The sequence below is a fragment of the Panthera onca genome, chromosome D2 (assembly GCF_046562875.1).
Source record: "Panthera onca isolate mPanOnc1 chromosome D2, mPanOnc1 haplotype 2, whole genome shotgun sequence".
NCBI lineage: Eukaryota > Metazoa > Chordata > Mammalia > Carnivora > Felidae > Panthera > Panthera onca.
In genome coordinates, this window is record NC_138349.1 from 12,091,380 (window position 1) to 12,117,970 (window position 26,591).

General features: G+C 50.8%; 1 protein-coding gene across 4 annotated transcripts in view; it reads left to right on the forward strand.

Moving 5' to 3' along the window:
* Positions 1–25,523, forward strand: part of RGS10 (regulator of G protein signaling 10) — a 46,204-nt gene extending 20,681 nt beyond the window's left edge. For 2 of the 4 annotated variants that reach the window (XM_060641354.3, XM_060641352.3), the window contains 2 exons: positions 5,917–6,060; positions 15,696–21,205. In XM_060641354.3, the coding sequence (XP_060497337.3) occupies positions 5,917–6,060; positions 15,696–15,854 (303 nt within the window). In that variant the 3' untranslated portion in view covers positions 15,855–21,205. The other 2 variants (XM_081790459.1, XM_060641353.3) reach the window with 2 other exon arrangements.
* Positions 25,524–26,591: the final 1,068 nt, after the last annotated feature.

The following is a 26,591-nucleotide window of genomic DNA, read 5'->3' on the forward strand; positions in this document are numbered from 1 at the left end:
AGCTAACTCAGCACTTTTGGATGCTATCTACCAGCTTCCTCTTGCTATAGCTAAGCTTTCACTCACATCGCTGTTGACTGTATTTTCACGGTTAAGACTATTCTTTCTTGTCTGCTGCTGAGCCGAAGGGCTCAGGTCATGATCTCACGGTTCGTGGGTTTGAGCCCTGCGTGGGGCTCTGTGCTGACAGCTCAGAGCCTAGAGCCTGGAGCCTGCTTCGGGTTCTGTCCCTCCCCTCTCTGCCCCTCCCCTGTTCATGCTCTCTCTCTCTCTCTCTCAAAAATAAATAAACGTGAAAAACATCATAATCTCCAGTAGCCCTCTGAAACGCTTCTCAACAGTGTTGCATGGGCTCGGGCCTCTTGGTTTATCTCTGCAGCTGGAGTTCACCCAGGGCCATCCTCTTCTGACCACAGCTCCCACCCAGGCATCCCCGGGTCTTCCTCAGCCACCACCAGCATCCCCTGGCCCCTCGGCTGCTTCGGGGACCCAGACCCTCCTCCATCCTGAGTCACTCCCTCATTCTGGTGCAGCACGGCCAGCAGTAGCTTCTTGAGACAGGGGACGTGACAGGTGGACATTTATAGATCCGGTTGAGTGAATTTTTTTCTACTTTCCCCATTCACTGATAATGTGATAGAACACAGCATTGAATTCTAGGTTGAAAGTCCCTCAGAACTTCGAAAACACTGTCCCTTTGTCTTCCGTTTTTGTCAGGAGTTAGAATTTTATATGTAACCTGTTTGGTTTCTTTTGCTTTTCTCTCCTCGGGAAGAGTATAGGTTCTTTTCATCACTGATATTCTTTTTTTTTTTTTTTTTAAGATTTTATTGTTAAGTAATCTCCACAACCAACATGGGGCTCAAACTCAGAACCCTGAAATCAAGAGTCACGTGCTCCACCAACTGAGCCAGTCAGGCACTCCCGTCACCAATATTCTAAAACTGTACAGTCAGAGGCTTGGGGGTGGGGTGGGGTTCCTTTACCGTGTGGGTACTTGGTGGAGCCTTTCAATCTGGCAGTGTGCAGTTCTGGGGAATGCTGTGTTATTATGTTTATCGTTACCTTTTTGACTCCTTTCCCTCCACTTTCTCTGGCCTCTTTCCCAATGATGGTTCTCCCCAGCCTGGACTGAGCCCTTCATTTTATCTTTTTTCCCCCTCCTATTTTTTTTTTTTTTTTTTTTAATCTCTTTGGCTGTTAGTTCCTACTTCTCTTTTGGAGATTTCAACTTCATTTCCACATCCTTCTGTAGAATTTTTTTCTGCTTTTATTTTCTCTAGACTGGGGCCCCCCGTAGTATCTTCCTGGTGGCCACAAGCCTGATATGCTTACAAACCATACGTATCTCCAATGCATTGGGTTGGGACGATTTTGCTGGTAGGCCTATGGTAGAATTCCATTTAACTGTTTGGTGTCTCATCTTTGTCCTCTTCATGCCTCTGTTCTGCAGCTTTCCTGAGTCAATATTTTTCTTTCTTCCTTTCTTCCTTCCTCCTTCCCTTCCTTCCTTTCTTCTTTCCTTCCTTCCTTTCTTCTTTCCTTCCTTCCTTTCTTCCTTCCTTCCTTCCTTCCTTCCTTCCTTCCTTCCTTCCTTCTTTTCAGTAGGTTCCATGCTGGATGTGGAGCCCAGTGGGGGGGGCTTGAACTCACAACCCTGAGATCAAGACCTGAGCTGATATCAAGAGTCAGACACTCAACTGACTGAGCCACACAGGCAACCCCCCCCCCCCCAACCCCCACCCACCCTGAGTCAATTTCTGTAGAGGAGAAAAGTCTAGCCTCCCATGGAGAAGGGACGGGGATAACAGCTCAGGGTTGGGGGCTCAGAGACTTGGGAGTCTAGTGGCTTCTTTCTGCTGTCCTCCTCATCCCTCCCGTCTGGGTTACCTGATGCCCCGAGTTCCTGCCATTTTCAGACCTTCCTTGCCGGCACTCCCTCCCCACGCCTGCAGGTAAAGGTTTGTTTTTGTTGCTTTCTGCAGAGTCATCTGCTGTCCCTCCAACTGCTTTCCATTTCCTGAGCCAGTTCTCGGAAATATTCTCGAATCATCTGCTTGATATTTTCTTTGCATCATTCTTTGTCTGAAGCTGATATGACTGAAGGTAGTGGCTCGACCCTTTATTTCTCTCGTGTGGCCTCTCCCGTTGTCTGCATCTCTGGCAGAGCAGCGGGAGTGGAGAACGGGCCAGGTGGATATGTGCGTGAGGCAGAGTGAATAGATCTTGGTGACAGGTGTTGGGGACCGTGGGTCCCAGCTTCTGGGAATAGAGATTACAGGACCCGCTGGCCAGGATGGGCCACTTCATTCCATGCTGTTAAGCTGGAGGTGTCTGCGGGACATCCAGCCCCACGTTTCTAGAGATCAGTTGGCTCTATATGGTCAGTAGGTTGAGGGGAGAGGGTGGGCTGAAATCTTGGGAGAGCATGTGGTTAGGAAAGCAGTCTTCCTAGGGCAGAAGTCCGGGAACCCTGGAATTTATGGGGGAACAGAGAGACAGGAGCCTACAAAGGAGACAGATAGAAACAGGAAGGTGTTAGAGGATCCCGAGAGGGTGGCCAGCGGCCAGAGAGCGAACCAGAAGAAGGTCTGAGGGGCTTAGGCACCGGTGCCCATCAGTGAGCTGCTGGGAGGCCCAGCTGGCAGGTGGGAGGAAGCCAGGCTGAGTGGGTTGAGGAGGGAGGGGCGGCACAGAGAAAATGGAGACACAAAATGCACGCTCTTCCTTGGAGATGTTTCAACCAGAAGTCATGAGTGGGGAAGTCATCGACTCCAGGGGCACGTGGAGTAGAAGGAGGTTTTGTTTTATTTTCCCAATGGAAAAAGTTTCAGCTCACTTAATGGATGAGGACAAGGAGCCAGACCATACGAAGCAACAATCTTCTGAGCTTCACAGTGCTGCTGCCTTGTCCTTCTTCTGGGTAGATTTCTGGGGCTGACGTTAAAGCGAACTTGCTTCTCCTAACCATGCATTTGTGGGGAGTGGCGTTTGACTGCTGACTTCTGCCCGAGCACTGTTATGGCTGACGCATTGCCAGGCAAGAAGAAGGGCCCCAGACTCTCGGGGTGGCTGGGAGAAGCTCCTGTGAGTGTAGATGTGCCCACAGGCAGTCCTCAGGTTGATGTCAGGAGTCGTCAGAGGGGCCCAGGTGGGGCAGGGCCAGATGCTGGGCAGGGGTGCTGTCTGCAGGGCAGGTGCTGTGGCGGAGGCCGTAAAGGCTGGAGAAGAGAAGCTGGCCATCACAACCAGAGCCGTAGGCCCTGGCAGCTCCCCAGGGGTGGATGTTCTGTTCCTGTTCCAACAGGAGCTAGGATAGGGTTAACAAAGCTATGGAACATCTACCAGAATAACTCGAGAGACCTGGTTCTTCTTTTTTGTTAAGATTCTCAGCATGGACACCAGGCCTTCCCGTGACTGGCTTGTGGTCTGCAGTCTGAGGGTTTCCCTTTTCAGTCACGCTTCCTATCCTGGCCCAGATAAGCTCTGCTACTGCAGCCGGTCCCCTATATGTGTTCAGTCGGAGGTGGGGGCAGCCATGGGCCGGGTCAGCCCTGGGCTGGGTGCCTCGGGGACCCCACACCGTTCCCAGACAGACTCAGGAGCGGTGGCTGGGGACCTCTGGGTGGTGCTGAGCCACCCAGAGCTTGGATACCTACAGGCCCCCCAACCCGCCTCCTCTCCCAATTCCACCACCTCTCCCGCCCCCCGCCCCTCCAAGCCTCAGGCTACTCATTGCACTTCTCCTTTGCAGAAGACCCAGGATAGCCTGGACTCATCTGGAAAACGTGTGTGTGTATGTGTGTGAATGTTCAAGGGGGAGGGGAGACCCAAAGAGATTTCTATTTCCAGAGCTCTGCATGGAGTTCACCAGACTAGCTGAAATTTCGTGTACTTTCGCAAAGTATTGTTCAAGCAGGAAGTGGTTTTCCAAGAATGTTCCTCCCTGACGGAGTGTGGGGTGGGAGTGAGGCTCACGACTTTGTGGAGTGGGGGTCTTTGAAAGGCAAGCAACTCCAAAGTTCTGCCCTATCTGGGTCTCTGATCATCTCCAGGCCTGTCCCTCGGAATAGCCATGGTTAACTTAAGCTGCGTCATTGAGTTTGGCATCAATTAATTGTTTACAGTAATAGTTGATCGAGAAATGACACCATGGCCTTGGGCGTTGGCCCCCACATAGGTAATCTTCCTGCATATACAGCCCAGACTTTCTGGAGGACCCGATGGTCAGGCCTCTGCCCCATGGCGTCTTTTGTCAACAAGTGCCTGGAACCAAAATAGGTTACAGAACTGCCTTCTCCCTCCTTTCAAGCACCAGGCAGTGAAGCCTTCTGGTGGTTTCTATAAGGCCAAAGGTTTCCAGAGCCTGGGCTTTCTGAGCCAAGCTCTGCAGCCTATGTGGGATCCCAGATGGGCTCTCTGGAGAGAATGGCAGTTTTTTAGGCCCCACGAAGCCCCCGTGGCCCCTCCTCCCCCGCCCCCATCATGGCTCCGTGGCTGCATGTCCGAAGCATTTGTTTCCAGCTCTGGGGGGTGAAGTACTAGTCAGGCTGTAATGTTCAGAGAACCAACCCCCATCTTTGCTGCCAGCGAGGTGCCTCCTTTCTTTGGGAGAAAATAGAACCCTCCGGGGATGCCCTGCTGTTTTCAAGACAGAGCACTTACCGTGAGTGTTTTTGTTTGCTCCAGCCACGTAGGTTTTCATTGCAACGTGAGTGCCGATGGGTGCCCCTCGTCCAGCTGTGCTCACAAGCCTTTTAAGGGCCTGCATCTACTTAGGACTGATGCTTTCCAGCGGGACTGCTCTCAGTGTGAGCAGCGAACATTCTCCCCTTTGCTTATGCCCACATCCCAGTACCAAAGAATCCGTGTCCTGGAATGTGACAGACTGTATACCTGGAGGGGGTGATGTATCTCACCAGGCGTGGAATTGGGGGGATGCAAGGCTTTGGAGCCAAATAGCCCCCAGTCTCCCTGCAGGCTCCTCAAATAAGCCACATAACCTCTCCTCTGTGTCCTCATCACGGAAGTGGCTCCAACAGGAAGTGACACTCTGCTGGATGCTCAGGGCTGTAAAACCCCTAGCATGTGTCTGGGGCATAGTAGGTGCTAGATAACCGATTGGCATCTGTGTGCATGGTTTTACTTGCTTTTAAATTGTGATAAAATACACACAGCATAAATCTTACCACTTAATCGCTTTTTAGGGCTCTCGTTTTTGCTGTTTTAATCATCTTAAAGTACACCATTCAGCAGCATTAAGTACATTCTCAATGTGGTAGAGCCATCACCACCATCCAGTTCCAGAACTTTTTTATCACCCTAAAGAGAAACCTCTTACCCATTTGCAGTCACTTTCCATCTCCCCCTTCCCCCAGCCCTGGACAACCACTCATCTTTCTGTCCCTATGGATTTGCCTGTTCTGGCTATTTAATACACATGGAACCGTGTAGTATATGGCCTTTAGTCACTGGCTTCTTTCACTCGGCATAATGTTTCCAAGGTTATTCCGTGCTGTATCCTGTATCAGAACTTCATTTCTTTTTATGATTGAACAATATATGAATGATTGAGTCCTTAATTTGGAGACTTCACAGGACGGTCCTGAATGGTGTAGAATTGTCATTCACTCTGGGCCAGGATTCTTTCTGTCTTCATTTCCGAATGGATAGTGTAGCAATTTCCAGACAGGAGGTGTGGGTACAGATGCATGGAAGGGGGGAGGGAAGGGGCTAGGCCAAGCATGAGCCCTCCCAGGTAGAGCTTAGCTCCGAGGCAGCAGCCAGAGCCCCCAGGGGCTACGAAGCTGCTTCTCTTGCAGCAACGGCAAGTTCTGGGCCTGGCCAGAGTAGAGAACCCGGCTCGGGTGGGAAGGGCTGGGCTCTCAGATAACAGGCTCCCTGTGTCTCCTCCAGATGCAGGAAAAGGCAAAAGAGATCTACATGACCTTTCTGTCCAGTAAGGCCTCATCGCAAGTCAACGTGGAGGGGCAGTCCCGGCTCAATGAGAAGATACTGGAAGAACCACACCCACTGATGTTCCAGAAACTCCAGGACCAGGTAACCTAACTTTCCTACCTGCATCTTGATTTGACATTTATTCCCAGGCTGGAAGAGTTCAGTTAAAACTAAATGTTAGACACCCCAGAAGCTGCCCCCTCCAGCTGGGTAAACTGAGGCACGCTGAAGGGCCATGGTCAGTGAACAAGAGGAGACTAGAATGCCAGGCTCAGAATCTGATCCATAGGAACCTCCCTCAGGCCTGCTTACTTTTGGTCTACACACAGTTTGAACCAACAGGGTTATCTGCCTTCTCAACCCAGATTAAAAGGGAGGTGGAGCTATCTGAGGAGCCCACACTGAGGAAGCAGCATGTAACTGCTGAAGGTAGGAACAGACGGAAAAATCTAGAAAGCAACACTCAAAGCGGTAGGGGACCTGAGGCTGTTTTTATGCAAATATCTACACATTGCCGCCTATTTCTGGTGGCCCAAGACCATAAGCTAGTTCATAATGAGGCTCCTGAGTTATAATGAAAAGGTTAATGTTTGACACGTTATTCCATTTAAACCAGGAAAAATTGAGTTTAAAAAATGGACCTCTGAGGGCTAAATTAGTTTTTTGGCAAGCTTTTTTTATGAGATATGCCAGTGGTAATAGGAAAAGGGATGAAAATACACTCCAGAGATTTCTTAGACGGGAATTTGCAGATGTGACTATTCAGAGGGTGCTCTGTTCTTATAAAATGTTATCTGCACACTTGTAGGTGATGGAACGCAGACGAACATCCAACTTCTGCTGACCCTAGCCTTACTGAGGGGGCGAAGGCCTTCCTTGGCACACAGTTGGAAGTTAGCTTTTAGCTTAATTCAGCAGCCCTCAAAGGTGAGCAAGCCCATCTGGAGGGCTTGCTAAAACAGACCTGGGCCCCACCCCCAGAGGTAATCTTCAACTTTCATGGTTCCCATGTGGCCTGAGACTTTGCCTTCCTAACAAGGTCTCTGATGCTCCAGGTCCTGGGACTGCAATCTAAGAACCGTGCAATGCATTGGTTGGCCCTTTTTTGATCGCCTGGAGTGTGCACAAGCCCAGAGCATGTCCCAGCACCCAGGACGCCCCATCTTTCCTCAGCATCAGATTAGGAAACAAGTATACAGGTAGAAAATACAAATATGACAAGTGGTTTGGCAATGTTTTCCAACCGACACAGTGGCAGGTGCAAATTCCGCATGAATCCTGAATGAAATTTTGGCATTGAAGGAAGTCCAGTGAGTGTGGGAGCCGTGCTGAGGGCTTCCTGGAGGTGGTGGTTTGGAACCAATGGGAAGGATGCCACGGACATGGATTTATGGAGGGAAAGGAAGCAGAGTATATAGTGAAAAGGCAATTTGTGGCTGTAGCCGTCTAAGGATATCTATCCTACCTGGACCTCAGAGTCTTTTAAAGCTCCCTAGGGTACTTTAAAGTACAGCTAAAGGGGCGCCTGGGTGGCTCAGTCAGTTGAGCACCCGACTCTTGCTTTTGGCTCGGGTCATGATCTCACGGTTGATGAGTTCAAGTCTCGAATTGGGCTCCGTGCTTACAGAGCCTGCTTGGTATTCACTCTCTCACCCTCTCTCTCTCTGCCCTGCCCCTGCCCGCACTTTCTTTCTCTCTCTCTCAAAATAAATAAATAAACCTTAAAGCACAGCCAGGGTTGAGAACCTGTGCTGAACGCCCCATGTTCTAGGTATTGTCAGTACTAACAGTATCTGCTGTTCAGAGGTGCCTGTCAGTGCCTGATGCCCACTTGGCATGTATTCTCTCGTTAATCTCCAGTGAGTATTATTATTATTCCCATTTTGATGATGCGAAAAGCGAAAAGCGAGGTTCAGGGAGACTGAGTGGTTTGTTATTCCAAAGTCATGCAGGTAGCAGGAAGTGCTGGAGGCCAGATTCATTCTGGTCCACCTGCCTTCAAAGACCGCACTCTCTATGGCAGGCTCACAGCCTGGAGGGCTCTCCCAGCTCCTCAAAGCCCCAACAGACCAACTGATGCAGACAGATTGGAGGCTGTGTGAATAGACAGTCCCATTTCCTGGGACTGCAGGAGCCAAGGTAGCAGTGAGGAATGCACCAGGCTGACGTCCGTCCACACGGTGGGACCTCGGGCTCCCAAGGACCCAGACCTGCTACAGTTAGGTCTGCAGCACGTCTCAAAATGGGCCTGGGCCTCATTTTGCCGGGCATATGTTGGGAGGAACCACAAGGGACAGAGGCAGATTTTTTTTTTTTTAAGTGACAAAAATATGTTTTAAGGTTACTTTTATTTACTTAACTGTAAAAGGCATACATGCTTAACCAAAGAAGCTTGGGAAATCAAAATATAAAGATGAAAAAAATTCATAATTCCATACCTGGAAAAAAACCCACAAATAACATCTGATCTCTAGATTTTCCCCTCCTTTTCTTTCCTATAAGTACACACATGCACGTGCATGTAACTGTTGTGCCACAATGCAGTTCAGAGTTCTTAATGTAAAGAAAGTATTTTTGTACGCTGTTGTTAAAATTCATTTATTTGAGGGGCGTCTGGATGGCTCAGTTGGTTAAGCGTCCCACTTCGGCTCAGGTCATGATCTCTCAGTCTGTGAGTTCGAGCCCCGCGTCGGGCTCCGTGCTGACGGCTCAGAGCCTGAATCCTGCTTTGGATTCTGTGTCTCCCTCTCTCTCTGCCCCTCCCCCACTCATGCTCACTTGCTCTCTCTCTCTCTCTCTCTCTCTCTCAAAAATAAACATTAAAAAATTTTATTTATTTGAGAGGGAGAAAGAGGCATTAACTATCTTCCAAAGGTACAACGGGGTGAAAACAAAGTATTTGGACTCTGAGCTGATTCCACAGTGAGTCCCTGGGAAGGGCTTTGGGTTCTGTTTCACTTCAGAAAACTGCCTCTCAGGGGCCTTGCTGGTAACCATCAACATGTGTGCTCAGCATGGCCTGTGGTTCTCTGCTCCTAGAAGGCCCCCAGGAAGGCCCTGTTTTTCTGAGTGAAGGAGTTGGAAGCTGGGAGGAGCGCATTCGGAACCACAAGATTTCACCTAACTTAAGCCCCCCCTCCCCTCAGCGGCTCTGGCTTCCTTCCATGCTGTTGGCTTCATTGCAATGCCGTCTGAGCAGCCTGCCTCGTGCTCCCGGACACCCCGTTCACCAGGAAGACTCCAGGGAACCTCAGCCCCTTGTCACGGCAGCAGCACTCCAGCCCTGGAGGTGCTGATAGGGCAGCGTGGGCTTTAGGGTGCAGCTGGAACCTGGAAGGGGGACAAATCCTCCCTGAGCAGACCTGACATCCGTGCATCTTCTCGGGTCTTCATTCAAGTCCTATTTACTCTTGGTTTACACACAGTTCTAGCGGGCTCTGGTCCTCAGGTCACGGCAGATTGGACAGCAAGAGGCGACAGCTGACGGGCAGGGAGGAGACAGAAAAGCGAAAGTCAGCATAAAACCGCAGCACAGCGATATCTGGAGCCACCAAGCGCGGGGGCCCTCAGCCCCACGCACCGCCCCGGGGGCATCCCTGTGCTACGGGATGGTGACACCATGAGTGATCCTGATACCCCAGAGCGTCAGGCAAAACTTAAATTGTGGTCAGCGTATTCTGTGAAGAACGGGTTAGACATTTTAATATCTTAAGTTTGAGATCTTAAGAGAAGTTTGGGGCATAAAACTCTGTTACTCTGAGGGGCGTCTGGGTGGCTCAAGCAGTTGAATGTCCAGCTTCGGCTTAGGTCATGATCTCGAGATTTGTGGTTTCGAGCCCCACATCGTGCTCCGCGCTGGCACTGCAGAGCCTGCTTGGGATTCTCTCCCTCTGTCTTTTTCTCTACCCTCCCCCACTTGCTCGCGAACGTGCTCTCTCTCTCTCTCTCTTTCTCAAATAATTAAACTTTAAACAATTACTTTGAAAACCTATGGAAGTGGAGAGATCCTTCTCTGATTTATTTTATTTATTTTCAATGTTTATTAATTTAGTTTTTGAGAGAGAGAGCAAACCAGGGAGGGGCAGAGGGAGAGAGAAATCCCAAGCAGACTCCATGCCGTCAGCGAGGAGCCTGACATGGGGCTCGAACTCACAGACTGTGAGATCATGACCTGAGGCAGAACCAGGAGTCGGACATTAAACCTACTGAGCCACCCAGGTGCCCCTCCTTCTCTGATTTAACTCGGTTCTGCAAACATGGCCCAGTCGTGTACTCAGCACATGCTGGTAAGGCCAGGAGAGTTGGGGGTAGTTCTGTGGCTGTTTCCTTGGAGCCTCAGCCTAGAATCAAAGGCTGCTGTTGGACAAATTTAAGTTGTGGGAAGCAGGAAGGAGGAGGCGACCTTACAAAGAGTTGGTTTTTTTCAATGAAGTGCTATTTCCTGCAGTGTCTTTTTTTTTTTTTTTTCTCTTAAAAATGCACTTACTAGCAGGTTTATTTCAGTTGTGGTTGGTTTGCTGGTTATTTCTTCTTTCCTTCACTCCCTTATGCTGCAATATTGAGGGAGAGCCCCGCTATGTGCCGGGCACCGTGTTAGGAACTGTGTGCGCAGCAAGGAAATCGGCATCCGTCTGACCGTGAAGACAGAGGAGAACAGGTGCTATGAAGGAAAGACTACAGGTGATGGGCTAAGAGAGACTGGGAGGGGTCTACTTTGGAGCTAGTGGTCAGGGAGGGCTCCCTGAAGAGGTGACTGAGACCTGAGTGGTCAGGGGAAGACAGGTGAAAAGGCGGCAGGACCTTCCAAGGAGAGGCAACAGCAAGTACAAAGGCCCTGGGGTGGGGATCCACTAGGTGTGTTGGAGGAGGTCAGTGTGGCTGGAAGTAAGTCAGGAGCGACTGGCAGGGGTTAGGCCCCGAGGCTGCGGTAACCAGTTTACTCCCAAGGATTTTGAATGGTAACTATTTATTTATTTATTTATTTATTTATTTAAAAAAATTATTTACAAAATTTTTTAAGTTTAATCATTTTTGGAGAGAGAGAGAGAGACAGAGTATGAGCAGGGGAGGGGCAGAGAGGGAGAGGGAGACACAGAATGTGAAGCAGGCTCCAGGCTCCGAGCTGTTAGCACAGAGCCCGATGCAGGACTCGAACCCACAAACTGTGAGATCATGACCTGAGCTGATCGGATGCTTAACTGACTGAGCCACCCAGGCACCCCTCAAAAAAAATTTTTTTTATGTTTATTTATTTTTGAGAGAGAGAGGCAGACAGACAGACAGACAGAGCATAAGCCCAGGGAGGGGAAGAGGGAGAGGGAGACACAGAGTCCGAAGCAGGCTCCAGGCTCTTAGCCGTCAGTACAGAGCCTGACATGGGGCTCGAACCCGCAAACCGTGAGATCATGAACTGAGCCGAAGTTGAAGGCTTAACCGACTGAGCCAACCATTCAAGCTGCCTCTTGAACGGTCACTATTTATAGACTGTGCCAGTTAGGCTAATAAGATTTGGGCCTCTTAAAAGCTGGGCACCTTGGCTGTGATCCCCGGCTCCAGCTGTACCCGTCCCTCACCAGCCCGTGCAAGAGAGGGATGGTACCTCGGTGCAGGGCCATCTCTACCAGCTGTGAACCTGCAGCCTCCTCACCGAGGCTCATCATCTGTACCCCGATGGCCTGACACCTGCCGTCTTCCCCTCCCCCACTGCCCATCGCTTCCTGGGTGCTGAGCTCAGATTTACTGTCATTGTCACTGTATGTTGGGTTAGCCAGGATGGGGAAGGGGGAGCTCATGTTCCAGTCTGGCCTCCCTCTGGCCCCCGGTGAGTCCCTTTCTTAGTGTGGCCTCTGTGTCCTCATCTGTAACATGGGGTTTTGGCAAGCTCTGTTCCCTCTCGGAGCTGCACAGCGAAGCAGTCTACAAACCTTCAACGTCCATAAACCTTTTTAACCTGACGTTAAAAAGTGGCTGCCTGCTAGCCACCACCTGATTTCCTTAGACCTGATTTTGTCCGCCTTTTCTTCGACTTTAGAATTTAGTAGCTGTGAAACACTGGGCAAGATGCAATCCCTCTGTATGCCTCAGTGTCCTCATTTGTTTTGAAACAGAGGTTACAATAAGGCAGTTGTGAGGGTGAAACGCAGTCGCATCCGTGAAGTGCTTACTTAGTGCTTACTTACTCCGTAAGTATTAACTGCGTGTGTCCTTCGGAACGTCACGTGAAGATAACTTTAATTTCAGGCAGTAGTTTTTTTTCTTTTTTTTTAAGTTTATTTATTTATTTAGAGAGAGAGAGAGTGCGCGCGCATGGGAGCAACAGAGAGAGGGAGGGAGAATCCCAAGCAGGCTCCACACAGCATGGAGCCCGACGTGGGGCTCAAACTCACAAACCGTGAGATCGTGACCTGGGCCGAAAGCAAGAGCTGGACACTTACCCGACTGAGCCACCCAGGCGCCTCTGATTTCGTGCAGTCGTTCTTAACTGGGGATGATTTTGCCCCCTAGGGATACTGGGGAGTGTGTGGAGACCTTTCTGGCTGTCACAGCTGGGGTGGGGGCTCCATTGGCACCTAGCGGGTAGAGGCCAGGATGCTGCTGAATATGGTGACAGGACAGCCCCACACGGGACACAGAGTTCTCTGGCCCAAGGTATCAGTGGTGCTGAGGTGGAGAAATCCTGATATAAATGGACTTCCAGAACCATAGCAGAGTTCACGCAACCTTCCCCTCACGTGCCTCGGGTCCCCAACTAAAAAGCAGCAAAGAATGTATATGTCTGGTTTCCACACTGGAATTCTGGGAAAACATTAAGTTTACACAGTTTACACAGTGCTTTCGTGGGTACCTCTCATTTGACTCTGGAGGAGTCTTGGGGAAGGTGGCACCCGGCACCTCAGTTTACCAGTGAGAGAGTTTGCTCCCTGGGAAGGTGATGTTGACTAGCCTGAGGTCACAGTGCTGGGAGAGGGGGCAACAGCTTGGGCTCAGGGCTTCTGGCACAGCCGGACTCTTCCCACCTCCCCATCACCCCATCACCCCATGGGAACGCGCCTCGCGCAAAGCAGTGGTATTTGTTCTTAGCTCCTCCTGGTCTGGGCCTCCATTTTCCTTTCACACTTGCTTTACAGCGACACTGCCTTTGGCATTGAAAGACCTGCCAGGGCTCTTACCTTCTCCATTCCCACTTCGTCTCCCTGGCTCAGTTGTGCTCTTTTGCACCTCCAGCCTGGCTGATTCTAGAACCTCCCTGTCAGTTACTCAGGTACCGAGAGCCAGTTACAACATGAAGGGATCAAACCGGTCACAGCAGCCTGGCAAGCGTATCTCTGTACAAGAAATGACAACGTCCGTCTGTGCTGGTCTTGTCAGCTCAGTGGGCTGGACCCATGTGTCCTGCTCGCCTGCAGGGCTAGGAACTCCAGGGAACAAGGCCGGCCCAGGGGCCCAGTGAGCCAGCACTATCCGTGAGCATACCCTGTTACCGTGTCACTCACGATGCTGAGCAGGTTAATTTTAAAAATTATTTTTAACTGTTAAATAACTGCATGTTCATTGCTGAGAAGAAAAGAAAATTCACATAACCCAGAGGGTCTGAAGTAAGAAGCTAAAACCCCCCAGGGCGTGCCTTCCCTCTCACTCCCTGGTGGGAACTCTCGTATGTTTCGGATCCTTCCAGACCCTTCCCCGAACGTGTAAGAATGGAACGCTTTGAAATCTGCTCAGTGACTTGAGATTGTGCCATGTCAGTGATTTTTTTTTTTAATTTTTTTTTTAACATTTATTTATTTTTGAGACAGAGAGAGAGAGAGAGCATGAACAGGGGAGGGGCAGAGAGAGAGGGAGACACAGAATCCGAAACAGGCTCCAGGCTCTGAGCTGTCAGCACAGAGCCCGACGTGGGGCTCGAACCCCACGGTCACCCAGACCATAGATCATGACCCGAGCCGAAGTCAGCCGCTTAACCGACTGAGCCACCCAGGCGCCCCGACCATGTCGGTGATTTAAAACAAAACTCTGCTCCTGTAAGTTTCTCAGCACCATCTTGTTTATATACCTGTCTTGCTCTGAAGCCTCTTGTTTGAATTCCACAGAAGAGCATGACTGGAGACGATGGAAGGGCCAAGGTCATTGCACATGGCAACTTGAGACCATGGCTTTCTTGGACCATGAAGGAGGTTGGGGGGGGAGGGGGGGTGGAGCAAGGCTGCTCATTCTTCTTCCTTAAATCTCGCCCAGGCTTGGTGCTAAGTCTGTCTGGGGAAGGCACAGTGGAGGCAGCCTCCTCCACGGAAAAGGAAGCCCTCAGCCTCTGATGTTTAAAAACAATGTAGAAAAGACTTCATCGAGATGTCAGTGCTCCCAGCCACATCCTTGACAGAGAAAGGAACCGTGTGCGTCTGGCGCCTTTTTAGCAGTGTCGTTTCTTTGAGTTTCCCCAGAACCCAAGTAGAGAGAAACACTTCCTTTTTAGACATCAAGAAGAAGGGGTGGACCGGCTGGTGGGGACCCATGCCTCCGGGGTCATAGGGGGTCCGCTCCCTCCCCCACCCCCCTGCGCCTCCAAGTCTGCGGTGGTGGCTGGAGCGGGGATTCTGGGCGCCTCCATCTTGTGGGTGCCAGCTGACCTCTGCCCCCAAAGATTCAGATTTGTCCACTCCCGAAGTCGGCATTTTCCAGCGTGCAAAGCCAGAGAGGGCAGGTCGTGGGTTTTCATTCAAATGGAAGAAAAGTTGGCTCCCTGCGTCCACCACAGCCGTTTGCCTTATGAGGGGCGGGGCAGGGGCAGGAAGGGTAGTATTTAAATACTTTGAGATTTAAAAAAAAGTTTTTTTTTTAGTAACTCTAAAAAGGTATTTAGGGGAAGAAGGTGGGTGGGTGCTAGAATAGCTTTTAACTCTCTTCTTTATGGCAAAAGGCAAAAGTGAAATACTTTCACCTCATGTAGAAAGCATGTCATTTGGGCCTGGGATTTGAGCATTTGACCAATTGTCCCCTGCTCAGTGAGATAGCACAGCCTTGTGGGCCTGTGAGGGCAGGCCTCCCTCCTTTTCCGTCCATGTCCACCCTCTTTCTGGAGTTCTGATCCCACCCAGCATGGCATCCGTCTTTGGCAGCCTGTCCAGGAAGCACTGTCCAGGGTGACAAGAAACTTCCATGGCCCAGCCTGGCACGTTGGGACGAGGGCTGACCTCAGCTGCTGTCTGCAGGCTGCCCTCAGACCTTCTCTTGATTTCACCCCATTCCCACTCAGAAGATGGGGAGATGGTCTTGAACTTGGGGGGTGGGACATCCCTGTGTGTGCCCTGCCCGACAGCATCTGCAACGCCCAGCTGATTCTGCATCGTTTCGTGGCTTGAGGGCTGGAGGGAGGGGGCTTGCTTTTTTCACACTTTGTACGTGTAGGTATGAAGGCATGTCTGGGGTCTGGGTGTGGGGGGAGACAGCACATTCTAGAAGTGCTGCTCAGAGACCGTAGCACTGGCCACCTTCTTGAACCCAGCTCCTGAAGCAAACATGAAAACTCATTACTGAAACTCTCTGCTGCATTGAAGGACCCAGTTGAAATAACACAGCAGAGAGGTTTGAAAAGGAGGGAGGATGCTTGTTTTGGTCTTTTAATGTTCCTATCGTCTGAGAAGCGTTAAAAAATTAGGCTTGAAACCCACTTAATCGACACAGGGACGTAATCTTCACCGAGAAGCCCTCAAGCCTAGTTAAGCGTCCCATTTTCTGCACAGATGAGGGTGCCTCGGGGAGCGTGTCCTTTCCTGGAGCCGCAGATTCGGCACAACCTCCAGTTGGAGCACCGCGTGGATATTTTCCCTTGCAGAAAGGCAAATCCTAATCAATCATCGCCCTGGGATCTGGAGGGGGGGGGGGGTGCCGTGGCTGTGTAATGGGACCTTGTGCAAGGATGCCCACGGGTGGAAAGGCTCCCTTGCCTTTATCACCTAGAGTTCCACCTCCAGTCGCCTGCAGGAATGGATCCCAAGACGACGACGCTAAATAGTTTACAGTCCAGGCATGCCACTTACAGATGTGGGGCAGCCAAAACCTGAAACCTGCTGAGCCACAGCTGCCTTGGCCAAAAAAAAAAAAAAAAGTACGGAATGCAGTTTAGCTGCCAACTCAAGTTTTCTGCTTCATCGGCCGCCTGTCTCTGAGAAGGACCGTCTGTCTGCTGTCCAGCTCTGCTCTGATGCCGTCTGCCTACCTGGAGCCCTCCTCACCCCCCCTGCTCGATTTGTCTCCACCTTCTTACTTTCTCTTCCCTGCAGACAAGTTGAGGTGTGCTGTCAGTTCAGGCCCGGTGAGGCCGGTTCTCCCCATCTGAGAGTCCTTGTTTTGTAGAACCTTCTGGAACACCTAGGGCCATCTCCTTTTCCGTGCTCAAGTAGGAGTGAGCTGAAATCAGTAAGCCAACTGTTAGTTTCCAAGGGCCATCCTAACAAGCTATCTCGAACTGAGTCACTTAAAACAACAGAAATCTATTTTCTAAGTTCAGGAGGACAGAAATCCAAAATCAAGGTGTCGGCAAGGCTGTGCCCCTCTGGAAGGTTCTACGGAGGAATATTTTCCTGCCTCCTCCTGGCAGGGGCTAGCATTCCTTGGTGTTCCTGGCTTATAGCAGCATCACTCAGATCTATGCTTCTGTCTTCAGACCTATGGTCTCTTCCCTCTGTGTCCCTCCGTGGTGTCCTTCCTTCTCATGAAGATACCACTCCTTGAATGATGATGTCATCTCGAGATCCTCAACGAACCTTATTCCAAATAAGGTCACATTCTGAGGTTCCAGGTGGATGTACACTTTGGGGGTACACCATTCAACCCACCGCACTGACTTTTAGGGATATTTGTTTCCCATTTATATACACAAGTACATGTCTTTTTTTAAACATTTTTAATTTTTTAAAAGTAATCTCTACACCCAGCATAGGGCTTGGGCTCATAACCCTGAGATTAAGAGTCACATGCTCTTCTGACTGAGCCAGTCAGGTGCCCCCACAAATACTTTTTTAAAAAATGTTTATTTATTTTTTGACAGAGACAGAGAGAGAGAGAGCATGAGCTGGGGATAGGCAGAGAGAGAGGGAGACAGAGGATCTGAAGTGGGCTTTGTGCTGAGGACGGAGAGCCTGACGTGGGGTTTGAACTCACGTGCCGTGAGACCGTGAGACCGTGACCTGAGCCAAAGTTGGATGCTTAACTGACAGAGCCACCCATGTGCCTCCCACTCCCCCACAAATTCACTCTTGAAGAACATATTTGGGGTCATTGTGTTTTGTTTTATTGAATTTTTAAAATTCAGTGTTCAGTCACATAACATTCACATATTATTACCTTTTTTTCATGTTTAACTCTTTACAGATTTCATTTTCAGTGACTGTCCTATTGGTCTGCCAGGTGAGTGGCGGGACAGTCTAGTGGTTAGGAGTGCGGGCTGGAGATCGAGGTGGCCAGCGTTTGCATCCCCCACGTCTGTCTTGGGCTGTGAAGGGCTACGGCCCCCTCCAGAATCCGACGTTGGAGTCCTAAGCCCCAGGGCCTCAGAATGTGACTGTGTTTAACGATGGGGAGGCAATTAATGTGAAATGAGGTCATTGGGGTGGGCCCTAATCCAATATGACTGGTGTCCTTCTAAGAAGAGGTGACGAGGACACAGCCACACACAGAGAGAAGGCTGTGTGGGGACACAGGGGAGAGACGGCCATGTACAGATCTTCCTCGACTCGATATGGAGGTACCTTCTGACAGTAAGTTGAAAATATTGCAAGTTGAAGATGGCATTTAGCACATCTAACGTGCCGAACCTCGTAGCTTGGCCCAGCCTCCCTTGAACGTGCTCTGAACACTTACAGGAGCCGACAGCTGGGCAAAATCATGGAACACAAAGCCTGTTTTACAATGCGGTGTTAGATTATCACATGTTGTGCATCGAAGACTGTGCCGAAAGTGAAAACAGGACAGCTGCACGGCTGTAGGACGGTTGTCGGCATAGGAGCTGTCGGCTCTCGTGGTCCCGGGCATGACTGCAAGCTGTGATGGCCACTGCCCAGCGTGTGAAGTCAAAAAATCATTAAGTTGAGGCCATCTAGAGAAGTCGTCTAAACTCCTGGCCTCCAGAACCGTGAGGAGAGAAAGTTCTGTTGTTTCAGCCCCGCAGTCTGCGTCACAGCCCCGGCAGATGGGTACCCTGACCGCTGGGGCAAAGCCCCGAACCTCTGAGGCCTCTTTCCTTTTCTCTACAGTCAGGTCCTCTTAGGGGCTCGTGAGGAGTAAATGAGAGAATACTCTGCGTGCTCCCTGGGGCTTGTTGGAAGGTGCTCCAGGCAGAGTTGGTACCGCCCTGGTCGAATTTGCCCGCCCTCTGTGGTTGCACGTTGGGTGCTTTCTGTCCATGCACGGGGCGAATATTTACTGGACCCCGGTCGTGGCCATTTGCCCTGTGATAAATGAGGCTGTGGCCTGTGGTCAGCAGCTGAGCACACTGTTTTTGGCTACTTTCTTGGGAAGGATTTTTTTTTTAACGTTTATTTATTTATTTTGAGAGAGACAGAGAGAGTGTGAGCAGGGGAGGGGCAGAGGGAGAGACAGAGAGAGTCCCAAGCAGGCTCTGTGTGCCATGCGGAGCCTGACGTGGGGCTCGATGTCAAAGACCTTGAGATCATGACCTGAGATGAAACCAAGAGACGCTCCACTGACTGAGCCACCCAGGTGCCCCTGGAAGGGATTTTTAGGTGCTTGCTCTATCCTCCAAGCTATTTTCACTGAGCACCTCCCATGGGGGGCCCTGTGATGGGAGCAGCCTGTTGCCATGCGCTCCTAGGCCAGTGCCCAGGGGACCCATTTGCCGGTGGCAGTGATGAACCATTAGGCAGCTCACATGCCCGGAAAATGTTGTCATTGGGAGCGACGTCCCTTTCCTTTTTCAAACCTGTCCAGGGTCTGATGGCTGCAGCCGCCACCTGGTGACTTTATGGCACCAGGAGCTGCACCAGGAGGCAGGCGGAGGCTCTTGGCAGAGGAAGCCCTCACCCGAAAGCCTTCAGGGGCATTTCACACCTGCCCATGTCAGGGAGTGGCCATTATGCTCCTGTTAAATAGTTTGTGGCCTCCCCTCCCCTCGAGCTTGTGGGCACTGGTGGAGTGCCAGGAGCCCGAGGCCTCTCCTGGAGGCTGAGTCCTGCCAGCCCCTGAGCACTCCCCTCAGCTGCAGCGACCTCCTGCCCTCTGCCCCCGCCTCCTCCATCCCTGGGTGCCTCCAGCCTTGGCCTTTTTTCTTCTCTTCTTTGAAGTGTGAGCCTCAGAGGCACGACAGGCAAACAGGATGCTCCCCTCCCACACGCAGAGACTTCAGACGAGACACTTGGGTCGAACCGCATCCTGCTGGCAGTGGTGGGTCCCATCTGCCGCGGACCTGGTGTGGGAGGGGGTGCAGGGCTGGGTGCCAGGAGGGGTACTCACGAAGGGGTTCTCGCTAGTCACTCTGAGCCTCATTCCAGAATTCCAGCAAGGTGGGCATGACAGGGTTCCCTCTGGGAGCTCCATGCCTGGAAAAGCTGAATAATGCAGGTGGTGAGGGATGGTAACACCTGCTTGGCGCCTTTGTGAGAGGCCACGAATAGATAGCATAGATAGCGGCATTCCTCATCCCCTGCCTTGCCCTTGGCTATGATTTTTATGTTGTTTTCTGGGAGCTATTTTGTTGTCCTTGTTGTTTTAAAAGGAGTAATGTCTCCAAACCTTGGCAAAATCAGTCCAGGGTTGCAAGATTGCTCTAAAATAGGTGACGGCTACGGAGAGGCACCAGGTGGGGACCTACGGGAGGCGTGCTCTTCCTCAACAGCTGCAGATCTGAGGCAAGACCAGAGGGGACACCCAGGGAAGGGCAGGCAATAGTGTAAGAGTTTCGGGAAAACACAAAGTCCTAAATCTTGCCCGAGTCGTGGCCTCTGAGGATAGCAAAAATGATTTAGGCGCTTCTCCTGTGAGCGAAGCCATCTTGGGAAAATGAACGTGTAAAGGTGGAAGGGTCCAGTTCTCCCATCCCCAAGCAGATGTTCTGAGTCCTGAGACTCCATCAGACATTTAGTTTTCAAAATAGTTCGTGTGTGTGTGTGTGTGTGTGTGTGTGTGTGTGTGTGTTGGGGGAGGTCGAATTTAAAAGATGTCAGGGTTTTACCACCCACTTTATAACCCCGCCTGGCAGTGAGCGACATTCTAGATGCCTCTGGAACTTTCCACTTGTTGAGCCCATGGTAGTGCAGTCAGTGAAGACACCAGGGTACGTGGTGTGGATTTTTCATCGGCAGAATGTCCTGAAAATTCGGTTGAAAGGTTTGAGAGAGAGATGATGAGGGAGATTTCTGAAGAGACTGTACTCCTCGACAGCCAGAAAATGCTTTTGTGTTTGCTTCTCTCTTCCCCACCGTTTTTTGTAGTGCAAGGGTGGAGGATGGGGAAAGATCAGGTGGGAGGATAGGAGAGGGGATACCAGGAGTAGGGGCCGTGGCTAAGAAGAGAGGGCAACTTTCTGCCCTGTGGTGCAGGAGGCAGCACTCTAATCCGAGGACTTAGGCTCTATCGGGGGTCCTGAGAGTTGTTTCTTTCCCAGAGACAGGCTCCTGGGCCTATGTGAGTGTGCAGGTGGCCGCAGGCTGCAGCCAGCTGTTGCTTTTTTAAATTAGAGCCTGTTCCCAGAGCCTCTCCTTGCTAGGGCTGTGGTTTCACTCCCCTGCTTGCATTAAACAAGCCCCATTTTGCTTCTTGGCACAATAATAGGTTTGTTTGAGATCCTGGATTCCAGACTTCTGGGGGTCTTGCCATATTGGCATCATCTGACAATGACCAAAAGCGGCCTTTACAATATGACCATCTCTACAGAAACGGTTTGTGCTCTGCCATCTCAGGTTTCTGGAAAAAGGCATCCCTGTGTTACCTATCCAAATAAAGTGGAAGTTCTTAACGGACCTCCTGCTACAAGGGTGTGAGTCAATGCTGTGTGCATTTACACTTCCGTGGAAAATAAGGGTAGATTTGTTCGTGTGGTTATTTAAATGTCCATTGAGACTATTTGAAAATGACCGAAACCACCCTGGAAATCCTCCTGGTCTAGGACACGACTTACTTGCTTTGTGCGTCTTGTACGAATGTGTCTTCTTTGGCACCCGATAGGTACGAAATAAACACTTGATAGGATGATTCGCGGCCCGATTAGCCTCCTCCTTTAGACTCTTTTTCATTTTCCCCTTAGATCTTCAACCTCATGAAGTATGACAGCTACAGCCGCTTCTTGAAGTCTGACTTGTTTTTAAAACACAAGCGAACCGAGGAAGAGGAAGAAGATCCGCCCGATGCCCAAACTGCAGCTAAAAGGGCTTCGAGAATTTATAACACATGAGTCCCCAAAGAGCTGGCAGGACTGGCTTTCAGAAGCGAAGGAACTTGCTCTCAGGACCATGCAGGGTTTATAATTGCTTTGTTATCTGTAAGGACTGAAATGTGCAAAACCCCTCCGTGGGATATGTGTATTTTATTAACTGCTTGACCAGTAAGTTTTGCATGATGGCTAATCTTACATAAAAAAACAAATAGCTTTGAAGTTTTAGTTCACATACACACACACACACACACGCGCAGAAGAATCCTTAAACACTGGACACCTTGAGCATCTTGATTAAATGTCCTGCGAGGCCACCAGGTGAACTTAGAGCCACCTCTTACATTTTAGGTCATTGCCCGGCCTCTGTGGGAAGGGTCATGCAAGTCCACAGATTCACTTGGGCAAATCAGCTCAAGAAAGAATTGATCTGACAAACTCAGGCCCCCGGGGGTGCTGGTGGTCAAGTACCTTTGTGGTTGAATACTTCTCGGGAATGAGTTCAGTGCTGGGAAAAGAAAATTCATCACTGACAGCCTGTACAGATTTGGGGAGCTGTATGTGAGCATCCTCAGAGGGTTCTTGCTCCTTGTGTGGGGATTTGTCCCGGTTTTGCCTATAATCCGTGACATTTCATGCCACACAGATAAACAGTTCATCTTGACAGAAACAAGATCTCGACCAGGAAGAAAGACAAATGGGAAATTGTTCAGGGTCCCCGTGACACCACAAGGTGGTGTTGAATGGGCTCGTGGCCCGTGGCCTGTGCCGATGTTGGAGTTGGTGGGATACGGGTATTCTGTTCCCCCATAGCCCATCTGAGGGCACATTGGAACCCTTGCTTCTCTGTGCCTACCCTTTTGCTAGACTTGTTGACTCTGGGCTTGACACTTCAACGAGAGGAAAGAAGTCCTCTTTGAAAGTTTCTTCTTGGGTAGAGAAGCTTGAGTGAAATCTTGCTTGGCTGGGGCTGTCCCAGTGAGCCCAGGTTCCCCTCCCACCCCCCCCCCCCACCCCCGCTTTTGCAAGCAGAGCCCACAAAGCCCAAGGTCAGACACAGTTCCCTTCTGCTACTTGCTCCCGCCATCTGCTGCTGTCAGGCCTCTCCAGCATGTTTGCCAAACCTTAAACTCATGTTTGTACAAACAGAGCGACCAGACACTGTTACTTGTGAGCTTTCCGACTCAGACTTTTCCATTTGCAAAATTCCCTGATGTCGAGGGTGGCTGTGTAGTTTATTAAGCAAACCAGGAAACTTTTGAGAGAGAAGGGAAGTCAGTTTAGCAGTTGCCTGGGATAATAGACATAGACTGGTTCTCTTCTGATTGAACCAGTTTGCAATGGTGACCCTCCCCTAGTGTGACCTCTCTGCTCTTCCCCAGATTCCCTCATATCATTGTCCATTCACTGTGGTCGGAATGTTTCCTGTCCTTCCATCTCAGGCCTGGGGAAGGGATGCCTTCAGGGAGTCATTCACTGCTGAGAACGAAGTCTGAGCATTCAGCATTCATCAGAAACAGCAAATGCTTGATCCCCTTACATGGGGTTCTCTGCCTTCCCTGGGACCGGGACATCCCAGACAGGCCTTCTCTCTGCTTGGGACGAGGTAGTGACACTGAGATAGACACCCAAGGGACAGGCCATCCTCAACGAGCAGTTTCTTAACCAGAAAGGTGCAGGGACGCGAGCCCACCCCACCCCACCGTTGCTGATGTAAGGTAATTGGGGAGCATCAGAGAGCTGAGCAACCAGCTCGGTGCTCCCTTCAGAGCTGGTCCTAGGCACTGCAGGTGGGCTGGGAACCCTCTTTCTGGCTTTTTACCCTTTTACCACTGGGCTCAGAACCCCTTAAGAGTGGTGGTCTCTTTGTAAGTGCTTGACTAAAGGAAACAGCTCGAGTTAGCCAGAAGATTATCTACCAAAAGAAAAGCCTATCACGTAGGAGTTGCCCGGAAAACTGAGCGCCAGTGGGATGTGAGCCATGTACGTTTAACCACAGATCACTCCTACCAGCATGAACTCACGCCACTTCCTCTGGCTTTGCTCCTGCCCGGCTGCCCGCGTCTCTGCCAGCTGCAAAACTGAGGCGCATACAGCATTCAGCTTCCTGAAGCCCCTGCACAAGCGAGCCGGAACTTCCGGGGAAACCAGGTAGCCAGAAAGATGCTTCTGCCCAGCTTTTACTCTCACCCCATCTATCTGACCATCCCTCCATTTGTTGATGAGTATTTCAACCGTGTCTGCAACGTGCTAGGGACTGTGTTATATGCCAAGATTCAATGGGGCTAGGGGTGGGGGAATAGAGCAGCCACGAGGACTCGTGCTCTCGTGGCATTCACAAGTGTTATAAAATGTAGGTTTTGTTGTTATCCAGGTATGGGGAGGAGATCAGGAGATGATGAACACTGCAGAGTTTGTTTCAGGTCCTAAGAGCTGGGGCAGGCCAGGGTGACGTGGAGAACCACTGGGGGCCAGTCAGGAGACAGAGGGAGAAAGTGGAAACTGTGGACCGGGGCACTTATTACGGTTTCCTTGGGAAAAGCAAAGCAAGGTAAGCAGGCATGGGATTATTGGCCCGTTTGAATAACCCCCGCAGGCTCTGGGGCCCAGGGGCTGTCCCTAGCTGCCTGGTACCTGGGCCTAGGTGATGAGGGCAGGTGGCCCAGAGTGTGAGAGCCCTGTGACAACCTGATAAAGGAGGTGGTTGGAGTATGAGCTCTGGGTTGGTGAGTTAGCCCCGGTTGTTTGCTAGGTCTAGGAATTGGTGAGCCCTGGGAAGGACATCCCTCCGGGGCCAGCAGGGCCCTGGATGTCAAGACATCAGAACAAAACAAAACCATGCTTAACACAACAGTCTGTGGGGTCTCAGACTCTCAACCTGCAGGCCGTAGATGTGTCTGATGGGGCACGTGTTTTAAATCTTCCAATGCAAATGCCTGAGGCAGAGCATGAGAGTCCCCTCCAGTTGGCTGTAGGACCTGTCGCTCCCTGTTGCCTATGACAGGCCACTCACATATTTATATTCTCTGGTCACTCCATGGTTTGGGCCCCGAACTCCACTTCCCTTGTGCAGAGAGCATTGTCTCGGTGACTTCTTAGGCCTTAATGAGATACTTCAGATCCACTCTCCAACCTGCCTTTCTTTTTTTTTCTTTCCTTCTTTCTTTCTTTCTTTCTTTCTTTCTTTCTTTCTTTCTTTCTTTCTTCTTTCTCTTTCTTTCTTTCTTTCTTTCTTCTTTCTCTTTCTTTCTTTCTTGCTTTCCTTCCTTCCTTTCTCCCTTCCTTCCTCCCTTCCTTCTTTCCATTCTTTTCTTTCTTTTCTCTCTCTTTCTTTCCTTCCTTTCTTTCCTCCCTTTTCTTTTCTTTCTCCTTCCCTTCCCTTCCTTTTCCTTCTTTCTTTCTTTTCTTTCTTTTTTTTGTTGTAAAAGTTTATTTTGAGAGAGAGAAAAGAGAGAAGGAGAGGGAGGGGAAGAGAGAGAGAGAAGGAATCCCGGGTATGCTCCGCGCTGTCAGTGCAGAGCCCAATGCGGGGTTCGATCTCACGAACCATGAGAACATGAGCCAAAATCAGGAGTTAGACGCTTAACTGACTGAGCCACCCACTTGCCCCTGACCTATGTGGCTTTCTAAGAGTAGACCGTGGTCTGTGTGTCCCCCGCACACCGTCCTGCCTACCCTGCCTTCTGAATGGCAGCTCTCCCTCTCAGGCAGGGGTGGGGGCGGGGGGCGGGGGCTTTGCTTCTTTCCCACTGCTTCACCCACCAAAGCTTAAAAAGTGGGAGAACAGCTATGTCTCCCAGTTTCCAGATGGGAAAACCAAAACCAATGACATGACTCAAACAGGCACATGCTCCCTGCCCCCAGCTCCCTTTCAGGCCCACCCTGTGCCTGGACAGAGACTTAATGACCACCCACTATGCCCCAGACCAAATACGAGACACAGGAACGTAGGAGAGGAAAGAATGAGGCGCAAACCCTGCCTTCGGGGAACAGCTGGTCACGAGATGAGGTGGAGTCTTTTCCCAAAAACCCTGCTACAAGGAAGTGACTGGAGAAGGGCCAATGGCATGTGATTGGCTGCTTGTGTTCATCTTTTAAGGTTACAAACCCAGTTGTCTTGTCTTCCCCCTAAATATCAGGACATCCAGTGTTATGTTCACGCCGGTGAAATGATCTCTTTCAGAAACATGAGAACGGTTGCTCTGTCCTTGTGAGCGTAAGCTTTCCCTCAGTGTCAGGTGAATTCTGGGAAATGTAGAATTAGTTGGTGCAGTTTCCCCTTGTGGTTTTGCTCACGGGGACACATGTCCCTTCCTGTGTGACAGAGTCGGGGCCTGATGAATTGGCACCAACTGCCAGGTCCCAGCTCTGAATTTGGGAGCGCGCTTTGTTTACAAGCTTTGTAAACTGCTATGCAGGCGGTCACGACCCGCATTCTCTCATTATTTACCTTCATTTGCACGTGTTCTAGAACTTGCATTTATTTAAGTGCTAAATGGGCTTGTGATACCATTAGCGTCCAGGTTTTTTAAAATTTGTGTTTCTTCTCAAGGTTAGTTGCACACAAGGCAGCGGGCACAGTAAGAGGGGCTGGCGCCCGGGCAGAGGGGGAGAGACAGCTGCCCAAATGGTTCCCAAACCCTGGGCAGAGGAGCTGGGCTCTGCTCGGATTCCCATAGGCTGTGCAAGTTTTGCAAGTCCAAAGTTGCTCGAGCACAAACCTGGGGCGGGGGGCACCCTCCTGGGGCCTGTGAGTGAGGGGCTTGCGGGTCGTGCCCTCCCTGGGTGCTTGGGTGGAGGGTGTTCACGGTGCTGCATCCGTCTGGGGATGGTGGGGGGGAGCTTTGGCAATTCCCACAAAGCCACCGAGTAGGGGCACCTGGCAGTGGCCTAAGCGCCTCCCCCTTCCTGCACTTCTCTGTCTGATTCATCAGTTGGTTCTCTAGATTTTCTCCAAAAGCTAGCACGAAGGTGCCCACGCCCCCTCATCTCTACAGCCCGGGGCCCAGCCACACTGCCTTCTTCATCTCCAGTCCCCACACCAGCCTCCCCGATGGTCCGACCTCCTCACTGCACTCCCCTGCCTGTCACCATGTCACCGTGTCACCATTCATCCTGTAGAAGCACAGACCTCCCCGTGTCCGTGCTGCTCACCTGCATAAGCCCCCGCCGTGCCTCTCCTTGCCCTCAGAATAAACATTCGAGCCCAGCCCCACCTCACCTTCTGCCCCTCCGAGGATCTCCGTTCCGGGAC